Below are 21,019 nucleotides of genomic sequence, written 5' to 3'. Positions count from 1 at the left end.
GAGGAACTATGCAGGATTTGTAGCTTAACTATGCTACATTTTTACCTCGATTAAACAGTTTTGGAGTAATTGTGACGGTTTAATAAATGGCTTAACTTGTTACAGGGAGAATGGAGGCTCTCTGCCTTTCAAGTGCGTGTCACTTATTGCATCTCTTGGCTAAAAACCAACCTTGTAAGATTGGCGCCGTCGCCCCGGTGTCCCAGCTCTCGTCTCTGCGGCACCGCGACACAAACGCATCTCGTAACCAATAATCTCTGGTCTATGACAGATTAAACTACACAAAGACAGATAGACATCGTAACATCGATAAATAACGTTATGATTTTTTTTGATTGATTTCTCGCCGGCTTCGTTGGAAACAAATTGCACATGGCCACGACGAGGGTTAGCAAATCAGCTGTAAAATACACTAAAACTTTTTTTTTTTTCATCCAATTTGTTTTTATCTCTTGGTTACATTGTTAGGCTTCCTTATCCAATCATCACCGGGTCGAAACCGACCCTAACAACACAAATGTCATAATTTTAACTTGAGCATTTTAAAATTTTGTGAAAAAACTAGAGGTTCCTGACAAAGTCTAAAGGCCTTAATGCAATAAACATATTTATGTGGTACTTGTATGCATTAAAATCCTAAAAACGGGTCGGTGCCGACCCTAACACAAGAGGAAAGTTATTGTCTAAAATGAAAGTAACAACCCAGACTCTCTGAACAATAACAATGAAAGTACACAATCCCACATACAAGTAACCGCACTTCTCTCAGGTGTCGCACACAGGTGCTCTGATGAGTTAAAACACAACTAGACTCTCAGCTCCTTTCATAGACTGTCGACCTGTAGATTCATAATGTGATCAGAGCTGATTCAGATTCACTGTGAAGTCTTACCGCCACCGTGTGGTGAAGCTAAAAATAATGTAGGCGACATGTTGTAAATGTTTAGGAAGTGTCTCACTGGTGTGGGGCCAAAAAGCCTTTCTCAGTTTACAAGTGTTTTCACAATGTTTTCCCATAATCCTACACTCTCCCTTCTTTTCCCATCTACACACATCCCACAGCAGACGCACTGGGGTTACGTTCAATTTAGTGACTCATTTGAATTTGTGGCTTTCCAGGGAATTTCAGCTGTATTCTTACCCCCCCCTTTTCTTATTTTCTTTGGTTAAATTGCAAACTGCTGTTGGGCCACGGTGCAACGGTGACTACGGAGATCGGATACACACACTCACACACACACACACAAAGCCTGGATTAACAAGTTAGCAGGGCCCCGGGGGGAAATAAGGAAACCAGGTTTTCTCAGTATTAAAGGTCTTTACTGAGAAAAGATTTGCACACAAAGTCGCTCTAGAAAAACCATGCATACTGTGCATACTCAGACTATCAAGTGAAAGTAATACAAGTAAAAATTTCATAATCCTTTTACTTGAGCACTAGGTTACTTATTTATTCTTACTTACATTTTATCCTTATTTATCAATGGTGGTCTATTCTTGTTTGTACACTTCTTGTGATGTTTCTTACATATTTTTTGGAATGGATTTAGGATTGTGCAATAGTTTTGTTTATTTATTCATGGTGCTGTATATTGTCTCATGCTTCAGGATGCCACAACATAATATGGTTATTGTTATTCATTGTTTTTCATGTGCCTACTGCGATGTGGTTTTGTTTTGTACTGTGGTTTATGTATGGTGATGCATCTCACTCATCTCTTGGCACTATTTGTCCACAAAAAATTTCCCCCAGGGGACAATACAGTGCATCTTAATCTTAATCTTAACTACCATGAAGCTAAAATACCTAAAATACAACAAGTAAAGGCTTTGTGAGGCAGGATTGTCTTATTGGATTATAACATAAGTTTTTACAACAAATATAGTGGAGTAAGAAAAAATATATTTGTCTCTAAAATGTAATATGACTGGATTGTAAAGTATCATAGTATGCAACACTTGAGTAAATGCATTTACAAGTTAGTTACTGTACATTTTGCTGCTGACACTGGTGTAAAATTATGAATAAAGGGCATTAGCCCAGAGTGGGATAAGTTCACTTTTGCTAAAGAGCAGCAGCTGCGGCAAAAAAAATGTGGAAATTATGAGATAAACAGACAATTAAAATGTTGTTTGGCAGCAACAGAAATGACAGGAAAGTGAACAAAGTGACTCAGTGAAATCAATGACGCAGCAGAGTTTCTCTGTAAACAGAGTTTCTCTGTAAACTCTGCTGACCGCCCAAAAGAAGTCATCATGCCAGACTGAGTGACGCTGTGAAACTCATGAACATTAGAATTAAAGAAAAAAAACATGGGTGGATCACTGAATGGGCCGTAGTGGACACAGGCCTCTCTGACCTCTAGGGGCCTGTTCCTGGACACACACAAGTGTGCACAAAGAAATAAGAAAATATTCCAACAACCATAAAGAGACACAAAACGACTACAAAAAGATACAACATGACCATAAAGAGTCACAAATCGAGCATGAAACATAAAGCCGCTGTAAAGTAAAACCCAAACAACTCCAATGAGACGCAAAAGAACAAGGGGAGACTGGGGGATTGGTTGTAAACTTTTGGACATTTCTGTCTGTATCTTGGAGCTCTTTTAAGTCAGCAGCAGCATGTTAAAAAATTTAACACAAACTACTTACATGTGTCTGCTGTTATGTGGTGTAGGTGTTCACTCTGCAACACAAACAGAAAATGTTTAGTTTAGACTCAAACACAAATTCACCACACAATCTAGATTAGCTGCAGCATGCATTGGAGTGAAATGTGACATTATGACTAATGACAAAAACTTGCTACTGAATGTTTGTGTTCCTATGTCTGTGTGCATGTGTGTGTGTGTGTGTGTGTGAGAGAGAGAGAGAGAGAGAGAGAGAGAGAGCCAAGCATATGTTACTGTCAGTCATAGTATAGATAAGACATTTTAACATAATAAAACAACTGAGGAAAATGTGCAAATTTGTGTATATATTTGCGTCTGGCTGTGTTTGTGTGTTGTTACAACTACCTTAACCAACAGACACACTGAGTTAACAGACACTGAGTACTTAATCAGGGTTCACACTCTTTTCTTGAAATAATTTACCCAGATTGTTTCCATGTTTATTCCTCTCCCATCTGGCCTCAGGAGTCTGATTTAAAGATGTGCAGCAAAAACACATTTTCCAGGGCAACTCAAACTTTTCCAAGACATTTGACTTTTCCCCCCTAGCCTAATTTTTCAAATATTTTCCACGGAAACTTGGTCAAATTGGCCAACCCTTTTCCAGGTTTCCAATACATGTGGGAACCCTGTTAATTGCATGTGCAGGTTATTTTTTCATAGCTACTACTGCACTTAAATCTACTTTTAAAAGTTGTTGTTCTATCTATCTTACAGCTGACGGCTAGCCTAAAACATTAGCACTGACAGCTAACTTAACATGATGAAAACTATCTACGTTGTCGTAGCTGTCACTAAACATGACATTACTACATAAAGTTAAATTCTTACTATATAGCTTTTAGGGAAAAAATGAAGAAAAAATCTTTTATGAATGTATTTTATAATGTTTGTGTAAATTTAGTGTGTGAACTGATGAGAGAAGTTCGTGTTACAATCGTTATAACCGTTAACGTTACAACCGTCCCCAGTCTCCCTGACATCACAGTGAAGTTTTAAAATATGAGGGGATTCATGTGTTAAAACTTAAAACTTTAAGAAATTAAATAAATTAAAATGTTAATTGACTCCTCACCTGATTTATCTGTCGTCGACCTCTGTTTTTTTCTCAGTTGTAGTTGTAGCACTAGGAGCTGACAGGTGTCGCTGTGAAACCAGCTTCGGTTTTTTTTTAATGTCGTCTCCATGGCGACAGCGCCTCCTGCTGGACACCAGATGGCCGAGCATAGACAGGACGGGTGGGGTCGGTAAATGCGGTCTTTCCCCTCGCGCCCTCCCATTGGCCATACGTCTCTCTGTGTAACGTTTTCCCCGCCGCTGATTGGCCGAAGCGCTCATCGACTTTCTCGCGATTGGTCCAAATCGTTAACGGTGTCTGTGGGCTGAGAAAGTTGATGATTCTTGTTGGTTCCTGGCTGAGGAGAGTAAGCGAGACGAGAGGAGACTGAACTGAAGGGGCTGGGCCCACAAGGGAAATGGAAATGGCGAGAATGGTGAACCAGAACGGTTGTGGAGTGGAAACACAGAACCCAGAACCGCAGGGACCGGGCCGGGGAGCGGCCAGATGGGGCCCACAACACGCCGGTGCCCGGGAACTGGCCACTTTGTACTCGCCAGGTGAGTCAGCGGCTCCCGTCTCTGCCCGGTTCAAGTGTCCACGAGTGGCGGCGGCGTGTGACTGACATAACGACTGGTTTTATAGTTACCAAGAGTCAGAGTGAGGTGAAATAAAACTATTTAAATCACTACAACAACAATGACAGCGTTATCTGGATCCGCCTCAGTGAGATGACACCGAGCAGCCGGCCGGGACAGTGAAAGGGCTCGTTAACAACAGTCACAGTGTTGTTGCTGTTGCTGTTGTTGTTGTTACACAATGGGAATCATGTGAAATCGGTTTGTGTTTGTGGTTTGTTGAGTCCGAGCTTTTGGTCCGGTGACATTTCAAAACACCGGACCAGAGGTTAGAGGAGGAGGAACACACGGCTCCTGCTCCAGGTTCACAGCCGCCGCTTGTTCACCGAGAAGCTGCTGCTGCTGCTGCTGGTTCTGGTTCTGCTGCTGTGACCTTTTCCTCTGGTGCTGCTCAGGCAGTCAGCTCCTGGACCCGGACTCACACTAAAAAAAAACTACTGACTGGTTTCATATATACAGTGGCATGCAAAAGTTTGTGCACTCCTGGTTTAAAATGTCTGTTTAAGCAAGTGGAAGATGAAATGATCTCCAAAAGGCATAAAGTTTGACAGGAAACACTCTTTTTGATGTTGTTGTTGCAATATTTTAAGCAATAGCAGTGTATTATTTTTTGTTTTCTGACATTTTAGAGTTAAACAAATGGAAACAAAGTAGCAGTCTGCAAAAGAATGTGAAACCCAGGAGAGTTGAGCTCTCAGATAACTTTTACCAAGGTATCAGACAAGATATTTACTCTTACTGTTTCCAGTTAAGGGGGGCTACGTAGGTAGGTACTAGGCAAGGCAAGGCAGTTTTATTTGTATAGCCCGTTTTTACAAACAGTTTGTCTCAAAGGGCTTTACATGGCATCAGAACAACATCCTCTGCCCTTAGACCCTCACATCAACTGAGGAAAAACTCCATAGAAAACCCTTTTAACAGGGAATACCAGGCGTCCAAACCTTTGCTTAGGGCTCTTTTCCTTTTCTGTCATTTTGGAAATGTAAAAAAAAAAAAAATGACAATGAAAAGAAATCTGTATTATTTAAAATGTAAAGGGAATGTGTCATCTGTAACTTCCTGCCTTTTGGAGATCATTTCATCTTCCACTTGTGCCCAAACCTTTGCATGATGACATGTAGTTTGGCGGTCAGTCTGTGCCCAATTCATTGAACCAGTCCTCCCAGTGTCACCCACTGCTGCTGCTGCTGGTGTGGACCTGACCTCCTCACTGGCCTTTTACACCCACTAGACAAATATTTGATGCCTTTTGAGCAACTTGTGCACATGAGGACCTCACTGGTGTGGACCGATTGTGGGACTATAGATAGGCACCTCCTAACCTGGTGTATATGTGTCATTGTGCACCCTCTTGTATCTGTCTTTTTCATGCATTTATGTTCAGTTTTTTCTACCTTTCACGTCTCAATATGAAGCTCATTTGTTGATCCATTTAGTCAAATCTCCATTAACTACTGAACTGGAACAACTACTCCTCTTGCGGTCCCTTAAATACATCAACAATACTTGGTGTACTTATTAAGAGCAGATACAACAAAAACGGGCTATACAAATAAAATTGCCTTGCCAACACAAAACTAATACATACAATAGAGAAGTGAACTAAACATTGTTATCATAGACTTTCATAATACCCTTTACTAACTCTATGTAATATCTTAACATTGAAAAGTATGTCAATGTCAACAAAACTTCCTCTTTGTGGAATTTTTGTTGCCATTTTGGATCTCCATGTGATTATTTTGACTTTCCTTGCACTTGTCCTGCCCCTCTTGGTCATTTTTGTTTCCATTCACTCAGTTCTTTGACTATCAGAAAACAAATATAAACTGTCCCTCCAACCATAAGTATATATAATGTGCCCACTAATCTGTTTATTCTTTGACTTAATGATGCTCAGAGTCTTAAGAATAGACAGTCGTCGTCTCTGAGCTGTTACATGTCGACAGGTATTTCAGGCCCAGCTGCTCGGCAGTGTCACGTAACCCGTAAAGCGCAGAGGAATGTGTCCTCACTGTCGTAACTCGGGCGTCTCATAATTAATTCTGCTGACGAGTTCAGGAACCTTTGGACGATTTGGTTCTGATTTATGTCGTGTCGGAGTTAAAAAGACATAATGGGACTGATAATCTTATCAGGAGGAGACTCATGTTTCCATGTCCAGCCCCTGTGATACCGAGCAGCAGCAGCCGGGTCATGTGCTCCAGTTGGACTAATATCTCTGCTCATGTTTTTTTTTTCCCCTTTAAGGCAAAAGATGTCAAGAATGGATCAGTGTCGTCCTCTGCTTCTCTCTCATGGCCTTCAATTTCATTCACCTCCTCGCCAATTTCCACCTGGGGCACATGTGGTACATTGTGTTGGGCATTGGTAAGTTTTGTGTCAATTAGTTCTATTGTTTTTCCTCAGAGCTGAAATCCAAATCCAAAAGTGTTGCCCTGTTCTCTCTTTAATTTAAAAGCCTTTCACTTCCTTTTTCCTCTTCTCTCCTCCTCTCTCTCACGTCCAGTGGCAGGAATCCTCACCGCAGACTTTGCGTCTGGCCTCGTCCACTGGGGGGCAGATACGTGGGGGTCGGTGGATCTACCCATCGTTGGAAGGGTACAATCCATCGTTTGTTCACTCTGATTTTTTTTTTTTTTTTTCTCTTTGCATTTCCAGTTTGTATTTCTTGTTTTTTCACCCCACTGTGCTGTCTGATCCGTCCTGCAGGCGTTTATACGACCATTCAGAGAGCACCACATCGACCCCACAGCCATCACTCGTCACGACTTCATTGAGACCAATGGTGACAACTGCATGCTGACCCTCGTCCCTCTAGCAAACATGGCCTTCAACTTCCTCACCCTCTCCCCTGGTGAGTTTCATCGTCAACAAACGGCGCCGGGCACGTTCTCCTACATGAATATACTGTAATCTGATCTAAACTGTTTAAAAACAAACATCCGGATGTAGGTCGAACCAGTTTCTGTCTCACCTCTGTCTCTGTTGTCGTCTTCTTCTCCTTCTTCTTTCCCTCAGCTGAGATTTACCATACCTACTCCTGGTACTGCTACTTGTTTGCACTAGCCATCTTCGTGACCCTCACCAACCAGATTCACAAGTGGTCGCACACGTACTTCGGCCTTCCTCGCTGGGTCGTGCTACTGCAGGACTGCCACATCATCCTCCCCCGCAAGCACCACCGCATCCATCACGTCTCCCCCCACGAGACGTACTTCTGCATCACTACGGGTTCGTACGAGTTGAGATAAGATTCAATATTCAAAGATTTTAATTGTCAATTCTCTTATATATCCAGGACACACAGAAGAATCGAAAAGCTGTCTCTCTCTCACCTTAAAATAAATATTATTAGATATAAATGGGGTCTCCAACACATAGTTCGCAGCCCCTTTCCCAATAGGATTAATTACGGTAGCCCAGACCCGCTATTGCTGCAAATAAAAAGAAACGCAGCGATCCAAATAAGTGACAGTTTCTTTATATTTGCAGCGGTGTTTCTTTTTATTCGCAGAGTTTTTTTGTTGGGTTTTTTTGCAGCGATGGCGGGTCTCGGCCACCGTAATTAATGAAGCATACATAAATTTGAAAACTTAACTGGTCACTCCGAAGACCTGCACCTTATATCCAGGATTTTCCCGGCCTATTGTGGGCCGCCTTGGTTGAAGCGTGCGCGTGCGTCGTGCGCAGTGGCGTTCAGATGTAGTGTATAGATGTGCGTCATGTGCGCTCACAAGCGAAGCGATGCAGTAGTGGCGCATAGTATAGATGGTGCGTCGCAACTGTTTTTTTTTGCAGGTCCACGGCACACAGAGGAAATATCTCAACTTTTTGGGTAGCAGCAAGCGCATTGCATGTCATGTGATAATATCAACCAATCAGCTCCACAGACCTGCTTCTCCTGCAGCGACATGCTACCTGGCTCTCAGAGTAGTAGTTTTATTTCGTCCATTCAACAGAATATACAATTTGGATTACTATGTCAGGAGCAGCAGCTTGTTTTGCATACCCTATTTAAAAGAAAGAAAGTTGCATAACAGAGCAAGATAACGAGATAACACAATTTAAACATTGATTTTTTAACTAAACTGAGAAGAATAAATAAGATTATCTAAGCAAGAGTCTTTCAGCGTGTCGGTGTTGTGTCAAATCCCGGTTCCCTGTCCAGCTGTTTCTCCCCTACTGGTTCCCACGTAGCTCCGCACCGACATGTAGAATGTGTACTATAGAAGAGAAACACACATTTCACGACCGCTGACTTGTATCATCAGAACGAACATGTCCTTTCATATTAAATAGAGAAGGACAATACCCAGGGTATCCGCGGGGTCTTAAAAAGTCTAAAAAAGTCTAAAATTTGAAAATCTAAATTTTAGGCCTTAAAATGTCTTAAATTTGTTGAATTAGTGTGTTCAAGTCTTAAATAATTTTAGACAGGTCTTAAATTTTCTTATGCCCAGCATGGGCGAGCATTTTTAAATAAAAAGATGTACCGTATTTTCCGGACTATAAGTCGCGGTTTTTTTCTAGTTTGGCTGGCCATGCGACCTATATTCAGAAGCGACTTATATATTTTTAAAAAAAAAACCCTACGCTATGACCACAAGAGGGAAGCACGGCTTTTATTTCTAAATCCCTCCTCATTCAGTGGCTCATCTTCATCTTCCTCATGTGCTGTTCTCCTCGCTGCGCTGTCTGACCTGTCTCCGTTGCGCCGTAGCGCTTCACTCCGTCAATTCAGAGTATTTTCACAGCGTGTTCTGCGGTCAGTCTTCGGTCTCTGCTCCGGTCCCGACTGGGCTCCGGACACGGAGCAGAGACCCAGGTCCGACAGTGCAGGCCTGTCCCTCTCTGAAGCAGAGGAGAGGTCGGCTTCACTCCCGTCCGTCTTCACAGACAGTCCATAAAGAGTTTCTGATCACAGGGTTTCCAGCGCTGCCGCCTAAACTAACGTGTTAAAAAAAAAAAAAAGTAGCGATATTCACCACCGCCGCCCCCCCCCCCTCCCTCCCCCTTGGGACGATCGCCTTCATTCATCTCCGCATCCTCACACACACATAGGCTACACACCACAGAGAAACGCGCATGCATAACAGCAGCGCGCGCTATAGGTGCCGGCCTTTAAACAAAGCCTGGTCATTATATGACACCCGGCTATTAATTAAATGTTTGAAAAATAAATGTGACTAATACTCAGGTGCGACATATAGTCCGGAAAATACGGTAGTACACATTTATTCAAGCATTATTTAATACCATAATATATAGGGGTGACCAAAAGCCAATTTATTTACGTCAAATATTGTGCTGGTCATAATACAGAACAGGTTGTGGCTCGTGTCTGTTGATCAAAGAAGCTGAAATATTTCCATGTTTGTCTATTCTGGGTCACATTTAGAAGTCATCACATTTCAGGCCAAAGGGGAAGTGTTGGTGTTTTTACTGTTCTCCAATGTAAAAATGGGTCACGTGTGACCCTTAACATTATTCAAGGCTTAAAGCCATCTGCCTGCTGGTTGCCAGTGAATTAAATAAATAATGTGTTACATAAACATTTTTAATTTCACTCCCCAATTTCTTTTTGTGCCCCCAAATAGTTTACTTTAGATGCTCCTGCGACACTTCATTGTGCTTTATTGAATGTATTTTCAACTACAAACAAGCCTAACACGCAACTTATATATTGCAATCAATTTCTAGTTTTGTGACTCCGCATTTCTTTTGTACGTTTTTTATTTGTCATGATAGGTCTTAAATTTCATCCATAATGGTCTTAAAAAGGTCTTAAAAGGTCTTAAATTTGAGCTGGTGAAACCTGCAGAGACCCTGATACCTGACAGTAATAATTTCAGCTGTCAGGATGATAGAGGCTAAAAACATAGTATTTTCACAAAGAGTGGGAAACAGTTTTGTTTTACGAATGTAAAGAATGAAAAAATGAATGTTACAAAACATGAGCAGCTCTCGGCCGTTTTCATTTCGTAAAAGCAGTGTCACCAGTGATGGCTTTGTGGGTGTGGAAAGAATCAGATGATGATGATGATGATGATGTTGATGATGTTGTGGGTGGAGCAGCTTTGTCACTGAGCTCCGTCTCCTCCAGGTTGGCTGAACTACCCGCTGGAGAAGCTGGGTTTCTGGAGGAACCTGGAGGATCTGATCCAGAGCGTGACGGGAGAGAAGCCCCGGGCGGACGACCTGAAGTGGGCTCAGAAAGTCAAGTAACGCTGCAGGCTAACTGCATCCTACCTCAGAAGACGCTGGCTCCGTCCAGGCTTCTCATCCCCTTCTTTGCCTCACTTAAACTGTAATCCATAGGAAGGAAAACTAACAAACAGTTTCTGATGCCATAGCTTTAAGTCTTGCACATTTTGTCTGTCTTTCGAGAGGAGGGCTTTGGTGATGGAGTTTTTTTCTTTTTTCATCGCTCGCTCGATCACTCGCTCATTCACGGAGATCATCACTTCAAAATCGCAATATATCCTTAAGTGTCTCCGTACACCTAACACAACTCATCGTGGTTTTTTGAGGTTATTTACAAAAAGCTTGTTTCTTGCTAAGACTGCTTTGGTCAGATGCCTACTTTTCAAATCCGCCGAACAAGGAGATTAAAAGATTCCCCATCGTGTCAGAAAATTCAAACGATCCCTAGAAAGAATACTTGAAAGTGCAAACACACCTATTTTTTTTCTGAGATGAGATTTGATAATTCAAATGATATATTTAGCACTGCTTTACTTTCTTCGGATCTCGGTCTTTTCATCTCCACCTTATCACGGGTCTATTTGATGTGCAAGTAATAAAATTGGATGTAGGCCAATGGTAAGTAGTACAGTTGAGGTGATGCAGGATTATAGGAAGCTTTACCAATGTTGATAGCTACAGAACAAATCGGTTAATTGCTGTTACATTTGTTGACATTTGTTTTTTGTTCTTTCAAAGCGAGGCAATGATAAGAAGTGTTTTGTTTTCCAGTGCTAACCAGCGTCCGTTAATGATTCTAGTAATTTGCTATAAAATCAAAACGCAGCCATATTTCACAGTCGAGTGACAGGGTCATCGACCTGAGACGGCGACTACAGTTGTAGTGCTACTAGCTCATCCCAGCAGGATGATACATGACAGATCAGACAGCTCAGAAATCATGTTTTAAAGGAAACAAACCAAAAAATATGTATATATAATGATAAAAAACAAACAAAAAAAAATGATTGGTGTCGGATCCTGAGCTGCTGAGTTTCTATTTGAATTTGTGATTCTCTGGTTATTGAAACTGTGAACACACACAGGTGAAATGGAGATTATATTTGGTAACTGTTGTCAGTGTTGATGCTAAATCAATACAGAATATTTATCATCACTTTGTTCTGCTGAGTCGATCTGGTCCCAAGAAACAGTCTCTTCAGACGATCGCTGTCCACTGTGAGAAGCATTTTTAGGTTTTTAGTCTCCTGGTAAACAGACTGTTCTGCAGGAAAGCTGCCTTACACACACATTTACACAGTAAATGCAGTTCTTGTGTCTTTCTTTTGCTTTATTTTTTTATTTTTACTTGCAGCGCTTTCTCGTATCGTTGCAAAGGAAATATTCCGTCTTTCTGAGATCTGCGTCTCATTTAATCAGACACAGACACTCACAGAAACTATGTGCCAACTGTATGTAAACGATGTTTTCACTCCTCACACCTTTTTGCTCTTTTTTTGTTGTTGTTGTTAACGTGGGAAGGAACTGGCAGTTTTTATTGTTTTTGTTTCCAGAGCGTAACATTCCCTGTGAGTAACATTGTCGCAGCTTCAACCGTCTTGGTGACTGTGACAAAGCGACTTGGTGATGTTACAAGGGCTTCACTGAAGGCTGACGATCCAGGAAATTCTTCACTCTTACTATAGATGAGATTATGTAATTAAACGGTTGAAAGTTTTTTTTATTAACGCTTTAGTCAGTACTTTGTAAATGTATTGTACAGCGAATAACTATGCAGTGTAATAAGAGGCCCTTAACTATACGTCTTAACTCATACGATTAGATTAAAATGCCTTTCTTTTTTTCTTTCTTTCTCTTTTTTAAATTGTTTACACATATTTGCTTAGTTGGAAAACTGGAGCTAAAAAGAAAATTAGCTACTTAAAGAACTGCATGACAGAAATTTTACTTTTACTAATGAAGATGTCACTTACACAGACGTAAGAATGCATGCATGCATAGAGCATGTCGGCTTGTGCGAGCAATATAACTGGGTCACCAGCTTTCCTTCGAGTTTGTGTAGAAGCAGACACTGACCAGGGAGGATGAAAATGAATCATACCTCTTTAAAAAGAGTTTGGACTTTTACCAAAACGTTACCTTCATTCCAAGGAAATCCTGGTAAAAAGGTTTTCCAGGTTTAACTGGGAGAAGCTAACGATGCTAATCGGGGCCTAAAGGCTTCATCGTTCGGCCTCTGGTCTTAAACTCCAAGTAGATCATTTAAATATAGGTCTAGTTGACTTTAAAAAAAAAAAGAAAAACCAAAATTATGTTTTATCGCCTATATTCTGTAATATTCCAGTTGTTTAATCCTTCATACTTGATTCTATTAGGAAACAATTCACCATAGGTCAAGAGGAGCAGACGTAGCCTTCACTACAGTTTGCATATATAGTGCTTGTAGAGTTAAGTATTGTGAGGAGCAGGTGTGTGTGCGGTTTAGGTCGTAGCGTGATGTTCGCTGGTAAAACGAACGGTGTTATGTGTCACTGCATCAAAGTTTAAAGCCTGTGTACAAGTTCTACACCATGTAGTTCTCTTTGTGATCAGTATTAGGAGAATACACACATTTGAACTTATTTCCTGCATAAATAGGACTTTATAGGATTTTGGCCCATCAGTAAATAAATTGCTTTTTTTAATATAATAAAAGTAACTACAACTTTTTAAGGAACGCATAATGCTTAGAAATACTAGATATGCCATAACTAGTTTAGAGAGATAAAACTGACGACCTTAAATAAAAAAAATGTATGTGGTGAACTCAGAGGGAACCCATACCATAATAATCTCTGCGTGGCGACAGGCTCGACTACAGTCGCTTCTTATAGCTGTCGTACTGTAGTTGAGAGTCTGGGTTTTTGAGTATGGATCTAATATGTATTGATGATTATTTTTCATTCTTATTCTCCAGATGATCTCAGGATTGTGGTTAAGATGATTAAAGTAGTTTAATATGAATTTGTAAAGGAAAAAAAACAAAAAAAACATAAAATCACGAAACAAAACGCTCCATTAGTGAAGTTAAGGCCGTTATTTAATAAAGTTGTTAAGCTAAATCACTTGTTTCTATCAGATTTCATTGGCCAACGTAGCCGAATGATTTCAATATTAAAAAAAGGAAAAAACGCAATATAGGTTCTGTGGTTGGTAGCCATATATCAGTGCAGTTAACTCGGCCTCTTGTTATCGAGGTAGAATTTGTGATCAAGCTGTGTTTGGTTTTTATTTTATTTCATTTTCTTTTGCTTAAAGACAATGGGCTTTCATTAAGTGGATATGAAGGGTATATTTTGTGACAATGTGTGGTGAACTTAATATTTTCCCCACCGGAAACAATTTTGTGGAAACAAATGAACTTGTTAGTGAGTGTGGGGGGTGGGTGGGCAGTTGTTGTTGGTATGTTTGACATGCTGTGTTTTAAAAAATTGCTTTTGTATTGATCCTTGGACTTTTTATTCAATTGCCTTATCCTCTCCCCTGATTGATTTACTGTAAATCTTGCCAGCGATATGGGAAAACTCTTCATTGACTGACGTTAAATTGCCCTTCACTTGCCTCTGACGTGAGACCCATATGGATGTTGTAGTTGGTTATATTTGCTGGTGGTGATGGAGTTTTAGATATCAGAATAATGCCTTGATGCCTTTTTGTTGTCTTCCATGTGGGAGACTTACAATGTATATATTAAACTGTATTTATAAATAAACTAAATAAACAGTTGATAATTACTGCTTCAGTCTCTGGTGGTGTTTTTTGTGTCTTTCTTGGTTTGAATTTTAAGATGTTGGAGCGATTTATTTAGGCTTCCTAATCTTTAAACTGTTACTTTCTTCTCTCTGTACCTGTTTAATCTCACTCTGAGTCTGCAGTCGGAGCAGAGATGGTGTTTTGACAGGCCACAGCATGAAGCACAGATGTAGATGATGTAACCGAATAAAAGAACCACAGTTGATGTTCTTTTCTTACAATTACAAGTGAAACTGTCCAGGCCTATTTTAATAAATGCACTGACATGTGCTGGGACAGCCTGAATTAGGTCCAATTATATAAAGAATAAGGTTTTTTTTTATTAGAGTCAACAGAAATGAGGAACTTCTGTCCAAACGCATTACTTCCTTCTTGAAAAATGAATATTTAAAACATCTATTCAAAAGCAAAGTAGATCCCTGAAAGAGCTGGGAACTGTAGTCAACTCAAAACACTCAAAAAAGAAGTAAGTATTGTTGGGAACTATTTTCAACTGTGGATTAATTTGCTTATTTTGGTGAGTATCTCCAACAGCAGGATGTTTTATGTGTCATGACAAACTCTGTGCCTGTGTTTAGTGTTTATACTAATACAGGAACATGTCACCAAGGTGTTTTAATAGTTTCTGACAACAGTGTTGCTCAGTGACTCAGTGGAAGATGTGCGTCAGGTCTTGGCTGCACGTGGAGTTAGGTTCAGTGTTCGTGTGAGTATAATTATTGAATTTGGTCGTCTTTCACAATATTATATTTAAGCTGCTTCCTAGCAGTGGTCGGGGCCAGACAATTTTGGACAAATTTAAGCAAAAAGAGACAAAATAGGAAGACAACAAGAACATCAGCATTACAATGTCCATTCTGCCTTAGCTGAGGCTTGAACTCACAACCTCGGACACCAAGAATCAGCTCGTAACTCATTGAGTTAATTGGCTGGAGGTGAAACTTGGTGTTTGGATTCACAAATGGACTTAGCAGCTGTCAAGGCAGATTTAAAAAATTGTCAAAATGTCAAAACAAAAACAAAAATCTGATAATACATATATTGCATCTTGACAGGATGGGAATGTTGATGATTTGTTTTCAACAACAAATGTTTTGCTTCCAAAGAGAAAATCTAATGTTTAAAAATGCCACTCTTACATTGACTGCATTTGTTTCCAATGAGAGCAGAATTAAAAATGTTTTCAAAAATTCAGTTTTTGAAATAAAATTCTGATATTTGCCAAACTTCATCAACCTTGACTCCAAAATATTGTCAATGTTTTTCAGGAGGATTGAAAATGTATTTAGCAAGAATTGGCTGGTATATGTTTACACTGTTTACAGTCAAACGTTTTCATGTGTAGGCTCAATTTTTTCAAACAATCAAAAAGCCAGGTGGTATTTTTGTGAAGGACGGTCTGAAGATGCAGTCGCAGCAAATATGGTGTCAACTGAGCAAAAAGAGAAGACAGATTTAATAAGTTTTATAGTTTTTGAAAAAAAAAGTGATGGACTTTATAATTTGCACTGGATTTAATTGTACAAAAGTTTCTAAAGTGTTGGGGCTACATTTTGGTGGAAGTTGCAAAACTGTAGCATACCGTTGGTCTATTAGGAAAGTTTTTACTCTAGACACTTATTGTGCCTAATGTCCTTGCATTTGAGCAAATCTGGCATGGGACTGGAGCTTTGTGCAAAGTTTGGTCATTTTTCATAAATTACGTAGAATTTCCAAGGAAGAAGAGGAAGAAGAAACAATCGCCATAGTCAATACATAACATATCCTGTATGACAACATACTCTGTCAGACTATTGGCCAGACAACAACAAAGGAAACGATGCTGTGCGTTCCTTCCACGCGCACGCACGCCACGCCACGCACCGTCGGCCACAATGGCAAAAAATCAGCTGCGTGCGCGTTCCCGCTGTGTAGCGACAAGATGGCGGTCGCCGCCGGATCAGGTAAATGCTCGAGAGAAATAAATCATCTTAAAAAGCCGCCGTGAAACAATCGGCTCAATGAATCTCCGCGGTGTAGATGTGAAGTTTGACTCCTGACGGTAACTTTGTACCGACTCGCGCTACAGAAACGAGCTAGCGCGAAAGGCTGAAGCCGCCGGAGAGAATGAATAGGAAGCGATGCTACAAGCTAAGCTAGCGCAAGTTAAGGTGGATAAAGGCAGATGCGGCGTAACTTAACTGCTGCCGATAGAGGGATTTCATAGCGTTTAGCGGCCGTGTGGCGATTTAACTTCACTCAATCTGCGTTTTTACAACTGTTTAACCTGTTGGCTTTGATTTAATACAGCGATTTAACACGGTAACTTTGTCCTGCGTGAGCCACAACCAGCAGCACCACCCTGACGTCCGGGTTGAGTTAGCTCATCTACAGCATCAAAAACCATCACAAACCCGGCTCGTTGACGTCTGATGTCTGATCAGTAGATGTGTGTGAATCAACATCCAGCCCTGGTGCACGGTTATATTTGTTAAACCCAACACACAGACTGGTGTTTTTACTGTGAACAGTCTGCGGCACCGAGCTGACCTGCTGCTGCTGCTGCTGCTGCTCATCATGAAAACATGATTTAATGTGATGAGTTTCAGTGAGGACAGACACTCTGGGCTGGACTGCTGCATCAGCCGGCTCTCTTTGTGTGTGTATATGTGTGTATATGTGTGTGAGTGTGTGTTTGCACGGCTCAGTTCACAGTGCAGCACCATCATATCTCACTGCAGAGGCCAAACGATGCAGCAGCACCGTCGAGCCCAGATGCTGAATTAAAGGAAATGAAATGACGAACATCTGCCCGCTGTCTGAAGGCGGATCAAAGCTGCTGCACTGAGGCCTTTCTTTCTTATTATTATTCAACCTGCTCATATCTTCTTTTTTTCCTTCTTTTTTTTCATTAAACATATCTGCAAGTCATCTCCCTGGCAGATGAAGTGGTGATACCTGAATCTACCTTGTCATGTTGGTGCATGTGTGTAGGTAGTAATGTGTTTTTGTGTTTTCCACCAACCAGCCGTTAAAGTTCCTCGCAATTTCCGGCTCCTGGAGGAGCTGGAGGAAGGCCAGAAAGGTGTGGGAGATGGGACGGTGAGCTGGGGTCTGGAGGATGACGAGGACATGACCTTAACACGGTGGAGAGGAGTGATCCTCGGCCCTCCCCGGGTGAGTGCTGCTTGCTGCTGTCAGACACACACACACACGGCTCACACAGTCCAGCCCTTCCTTCAATACGGTCGGACGATGTCATAACAGGCTTGAGAGACTCTGCAGCGCCTTGTGTCGGGTTGTTAAAAGGCTGTATAGTCACAGGCCCGGGCGGCTGTGAATGTGAAGCTCTGCCAAGTTTATCTCATTTAAAGCAGCTGCTGCACTGGGGGTGAATTGTAATGAATGTGATGATGCTTCATTAATTGCGAAAGCGAGTATGAGGAAGTGGCGCACCAAGAAATGACAGGAAGCAACAGGTAGCACGTCATAAAACACAAGATGAATTCCTTATTTGATCATTTAAATGCTAAATGTTTTTAATTTTTAAAACAACTGCAACCCGTAAGCAAAATGTTTTTTAACTAGACCTTACTGCTAATGATCATAATAAGGATTTGTTTTATTTTCCCATGGCTGATATTATTAGATTAGTTGCATTAATTCCTCCTCCTCTTCTTCTTCCTCCTCATTTACATGTGTCCACAGACGAGCTATGAAAACAGGATGTACAATCTGAAGGTTGAATGTGGGCCAGGATACCCAGAGTCACCACCGTTTGTCAGATTTGTGACAAAGATAAACTTGAATGGCGTGCACACCTCCAACGGTGTGGTGAGTAAAAACTAAAAACCTGTCGTTACTTTGCCTTGACTCATTGATGGTGCTTTTTGAATTGCTTTTGACTTTTGTTAATTTTGTAATATGAAAGGTTGAAAGCTTGTTAACACATTAGAGTAGCATTTTTTTTACTTAATCAAGGAAGCAGACAGTTGAAGGAAGACTGTGTTGACTGGTCAGTCCAGATAAACAAGCTCCTCTTCCAGCTGCTTGAATCTTGAACTTAACCTGTAGAGCAGTATACCGTTAATCTGATCAGATTTTCTTTTCCATATTTGATTTATTTATCCTTTATTCTTGTCAGCTGATCAGTGATACAAAACAAATGTTAAACTGGTTTCACTCAGTCTGTGGGATGAGTCTCATTCTTGATTTCAGATCACAGAGAGCATCAGAGCAGTGGAAACATGCTCTTGTGTTTTCCAGTTCTTCATGAGCGGTGGTTGTTGTTGTGCATCTTTCAGTTGTTCAAATTAGGTGTTTTTCTGAGTTGTGTTTATCAAAAGAGAAGCTGACATTGTGCAAGGAAAACTTTATTTAAATGTCAACCCAGCTCGATCTGAACGTACATGAATGAACATGAGGAATCCTAAAATCCATTTAGTTTAGTTCAGTTTCTTAAGATACCTATTAGCTTTTGCAAAGCAGCAGTTATTCTTCTTCTTTTCATTTTCATAACCAAATATAAAAATCACATATTTAATACATACAAAATGAAAATGCATATAAAAGACACACACTTAATACATACAAATACACTAAGCATCAGAATTACAAACTCATACATTGAATCATCACATAACATTTAATATAAATCCTAAAGATGCCGTGATCCAACACTGAGAACAGGTATTTATTTACAAATAACCTGTTAAAATTGTGGGTTAAATAATAATCTCTTCATTTTATTTTAAAATTTACCATGTTTTTCTGTTGTGTAAGGCAAGGCATCTTTATTTATATAACGCATTTCATACCAAGGCAACTCAATGTGCTTTACATAAAGATAAAACATTGGAAATAAAACAGCATAAAAACAAAAACACAGAGTTAAAAGCCAGGAGCAAAGAAGAATAAAAAAAAGTAAAAGAAAAGAAAATAGATCAAGTTTAACATAATTAGGAGGTGCATTCCTCTCCTTCATAGCTCTGTATGTTACTGTACATCGAGAAAGTGTTGAATATTTATGTTAATGGTGATTTTACACCAGATAAAAAGCAGAGACAGACGATTTGTGTTGTTGTTGTTTTAATGTGACGATCCAAGGTGCAGCATCACAGGTGTCCTCTCTCCTCTTCCTCCTCCTCCTCCTCCTCCTCTTCCTCCTCCTCCTGCAGGTTGACATGCATGCGGTGACTGCACTGGCCAAGTGGCAGAACTCCTACAGCATCCGGATGGTGCTGCTGGAGCTGCGACGGCTCATGACCTGCAAGGAAAACATGAAGCTTCCTCAGCCGCCCGAGGGCCAGATCTACACCAACTGAGCCCCTCTGCTACTTTTGCCTCCATCTTTTTCCTCCTTTTCCTCCTCTTCCTCCCCTGAAAAACTCCTCTGTTTTGCTTCCATACCTTTTCCCTCCTCCCTCCTCCTTCCTCCTCCTCCTCATCATCTGCCATGTGACATTCCACTTCTTGCCGACACTCACACACACATACACTCAAGTATACAAAACAGGTACATGCAGACACACATGCACACACATATATCTGTACACACACATAATGAGCATTCATGAAAGTCATTCCAGGCTCCCCTCCCTCCTCCCTCATCCCTTCCTCCCTCCTCCCTTCTCCCCCCCTCCCATCACTGGAGCTCTGGGTGGACTCAATGTGACGAGGCAGGAGGAGTCCTCGGTCCACACCAGATAATGATCATTCAAAAATACTGTACATCTTACTAATCTTTTTTTTTTATTATTATTTGTTAAAAAAAAAATGCAGATTGTACAATAACATAAATAATCTTATTGAGTGTACCTCCTTTTTTTGTCTGTCGCCTCTTTGTCGCAGTTAAAACAAACCACCACCACGGCCTCGGTCTGAACGAACCTGCACTTCGTTCACCTGTAATCATCTCTCAAAGGATTACATATAAACTCAACTCACACCCCTTCCTCCACACACACACACACACACACACAGACGCACGCTCTTAACTTGGCAAACACTATGAAGAATGTCTTATCATGTGGCCACAAGTCTAAAAAGATTCATTCGCTGTGTGTTGTGTTGACACGCGCTTGCACAATTTTCTTTTTCCAACAGAACTCGTATTGAATTCATGACTGCAGCTCAGCTCAGCGAGACGCCTTCCTCACACTTTTTTTTTTTGTCCAGTCCAAAGTGAACGTTGTGTTTATGGCGCTATATCTGATCCTAATCTGCATAATTAGCAGTAGTGGTAGTAGTAGTACGCTGCGTATCTTGCAGCAGCAGCAGCAGACGCCCCAGTTCAACCCCAATGCTTGAAAACCAGAAGTGAAATCAGCTACCTCTCTCTTTATCTCGGTCCTGTGATGATCTGACTTTGTGAAACTTTCTTTGTCTTTGCTGCTTCATGTGACGATCTGTTTTTACTTTTCTCTCTCCACTTCTTTCATAAATCTGACTTCATGCTTTTCACACATTTGTGTCGTTGTAGTAGATCATTGTTAAGTCTTTAAAGAGTTTATATGATCCAGGAGAGGAGCAGGCCGACATTTTAAGAGAGGTAATAGAACCAGGATTTTATTTTCACCTCTTTAACTCATGACGAGGAAGCGAGTGAGAACATTTCTGAAAATGTTTAACTGTTCCTGAAAGATTAAAATGATAAAGTTTGAGCTGAG

At 40.7% G+C, this 21,019-nt stretch overlaps 2 protein-coding genes across 2 annotated transcripts; both read left to right on the top strand.

The window, feature by feature from the left end:
• Positions 1 to 4,147: 4,147 nt before the first annotated feature.
• peds1b (plasmanylethanolamine desaturase 1b) lies at positions 4,148 to 14,353 on the top strand. Its single transcript, XM_085782786.1, has 6 exons — positions 4,148 to 4,295; positions 6,624 to 6,743; positions 6,883 to 6,974; positions 7,086 to 7,230; positions 7,395 to 7,607; positions 10,480 to 14,353. The coding sequence occupies exons 1-6, from the start codon at positions 4,154 to 4,156 to the stop codon at positions 10,599 to 10,601; spliced, it is 834 nt and encodes a 277-aa protein (XP_085638912.1). The 5' UTR covers positions 4,148 to 4,153; the 3' UTR covers positions 10,602 to 14,353.
• A 1,927-nt stretch (positions 14,354 to 16,280) lies between these two features.
• On the top strand, positions 16,281 to 20,167 carry LOC146985056 (ubiquitin-conjugating enzyme E2 variant 1-like). Its single transcript, XM_085782785.1, has 4 exons — positions 16,281 to 16,315; positions 17,380 to 17,528; positions 18,060 to 18,185; positions 19,529 to 20,167. The coding sequence occupies exons 1-4, from the start codon at positions 16,294 to 16,296 to the stop codon at positions 19,673 to 19,675; spliced, it is 444 nt and encodes a 147-aa protein (XP_085638911.1). The 5' UTR covers positions 16,281 to 16,293; the 3' UTR covers positions 19,676 to 20,167.
• Positions 20,168 to 21,019: the final 852 nt, after the last annotated feature.

Source organism: Trachurus japonicus, chromosome 7, assembly GCF_045865225.1.
Source record: "Trachurus japonicus isolate A0001 chromosome 7, Traja_1.0".
NCBI classification, from domain to species: Eukaryota; Metazoa; Chordata; class Actinopteri; order Carangiformes; family Carangidae; genus Trachurus; species Trachurus japonicus.
Note: the sequence above shows the minus strand (reverse complement) of the source record. Positions and strands in the feature narration are given on the sequence as shown.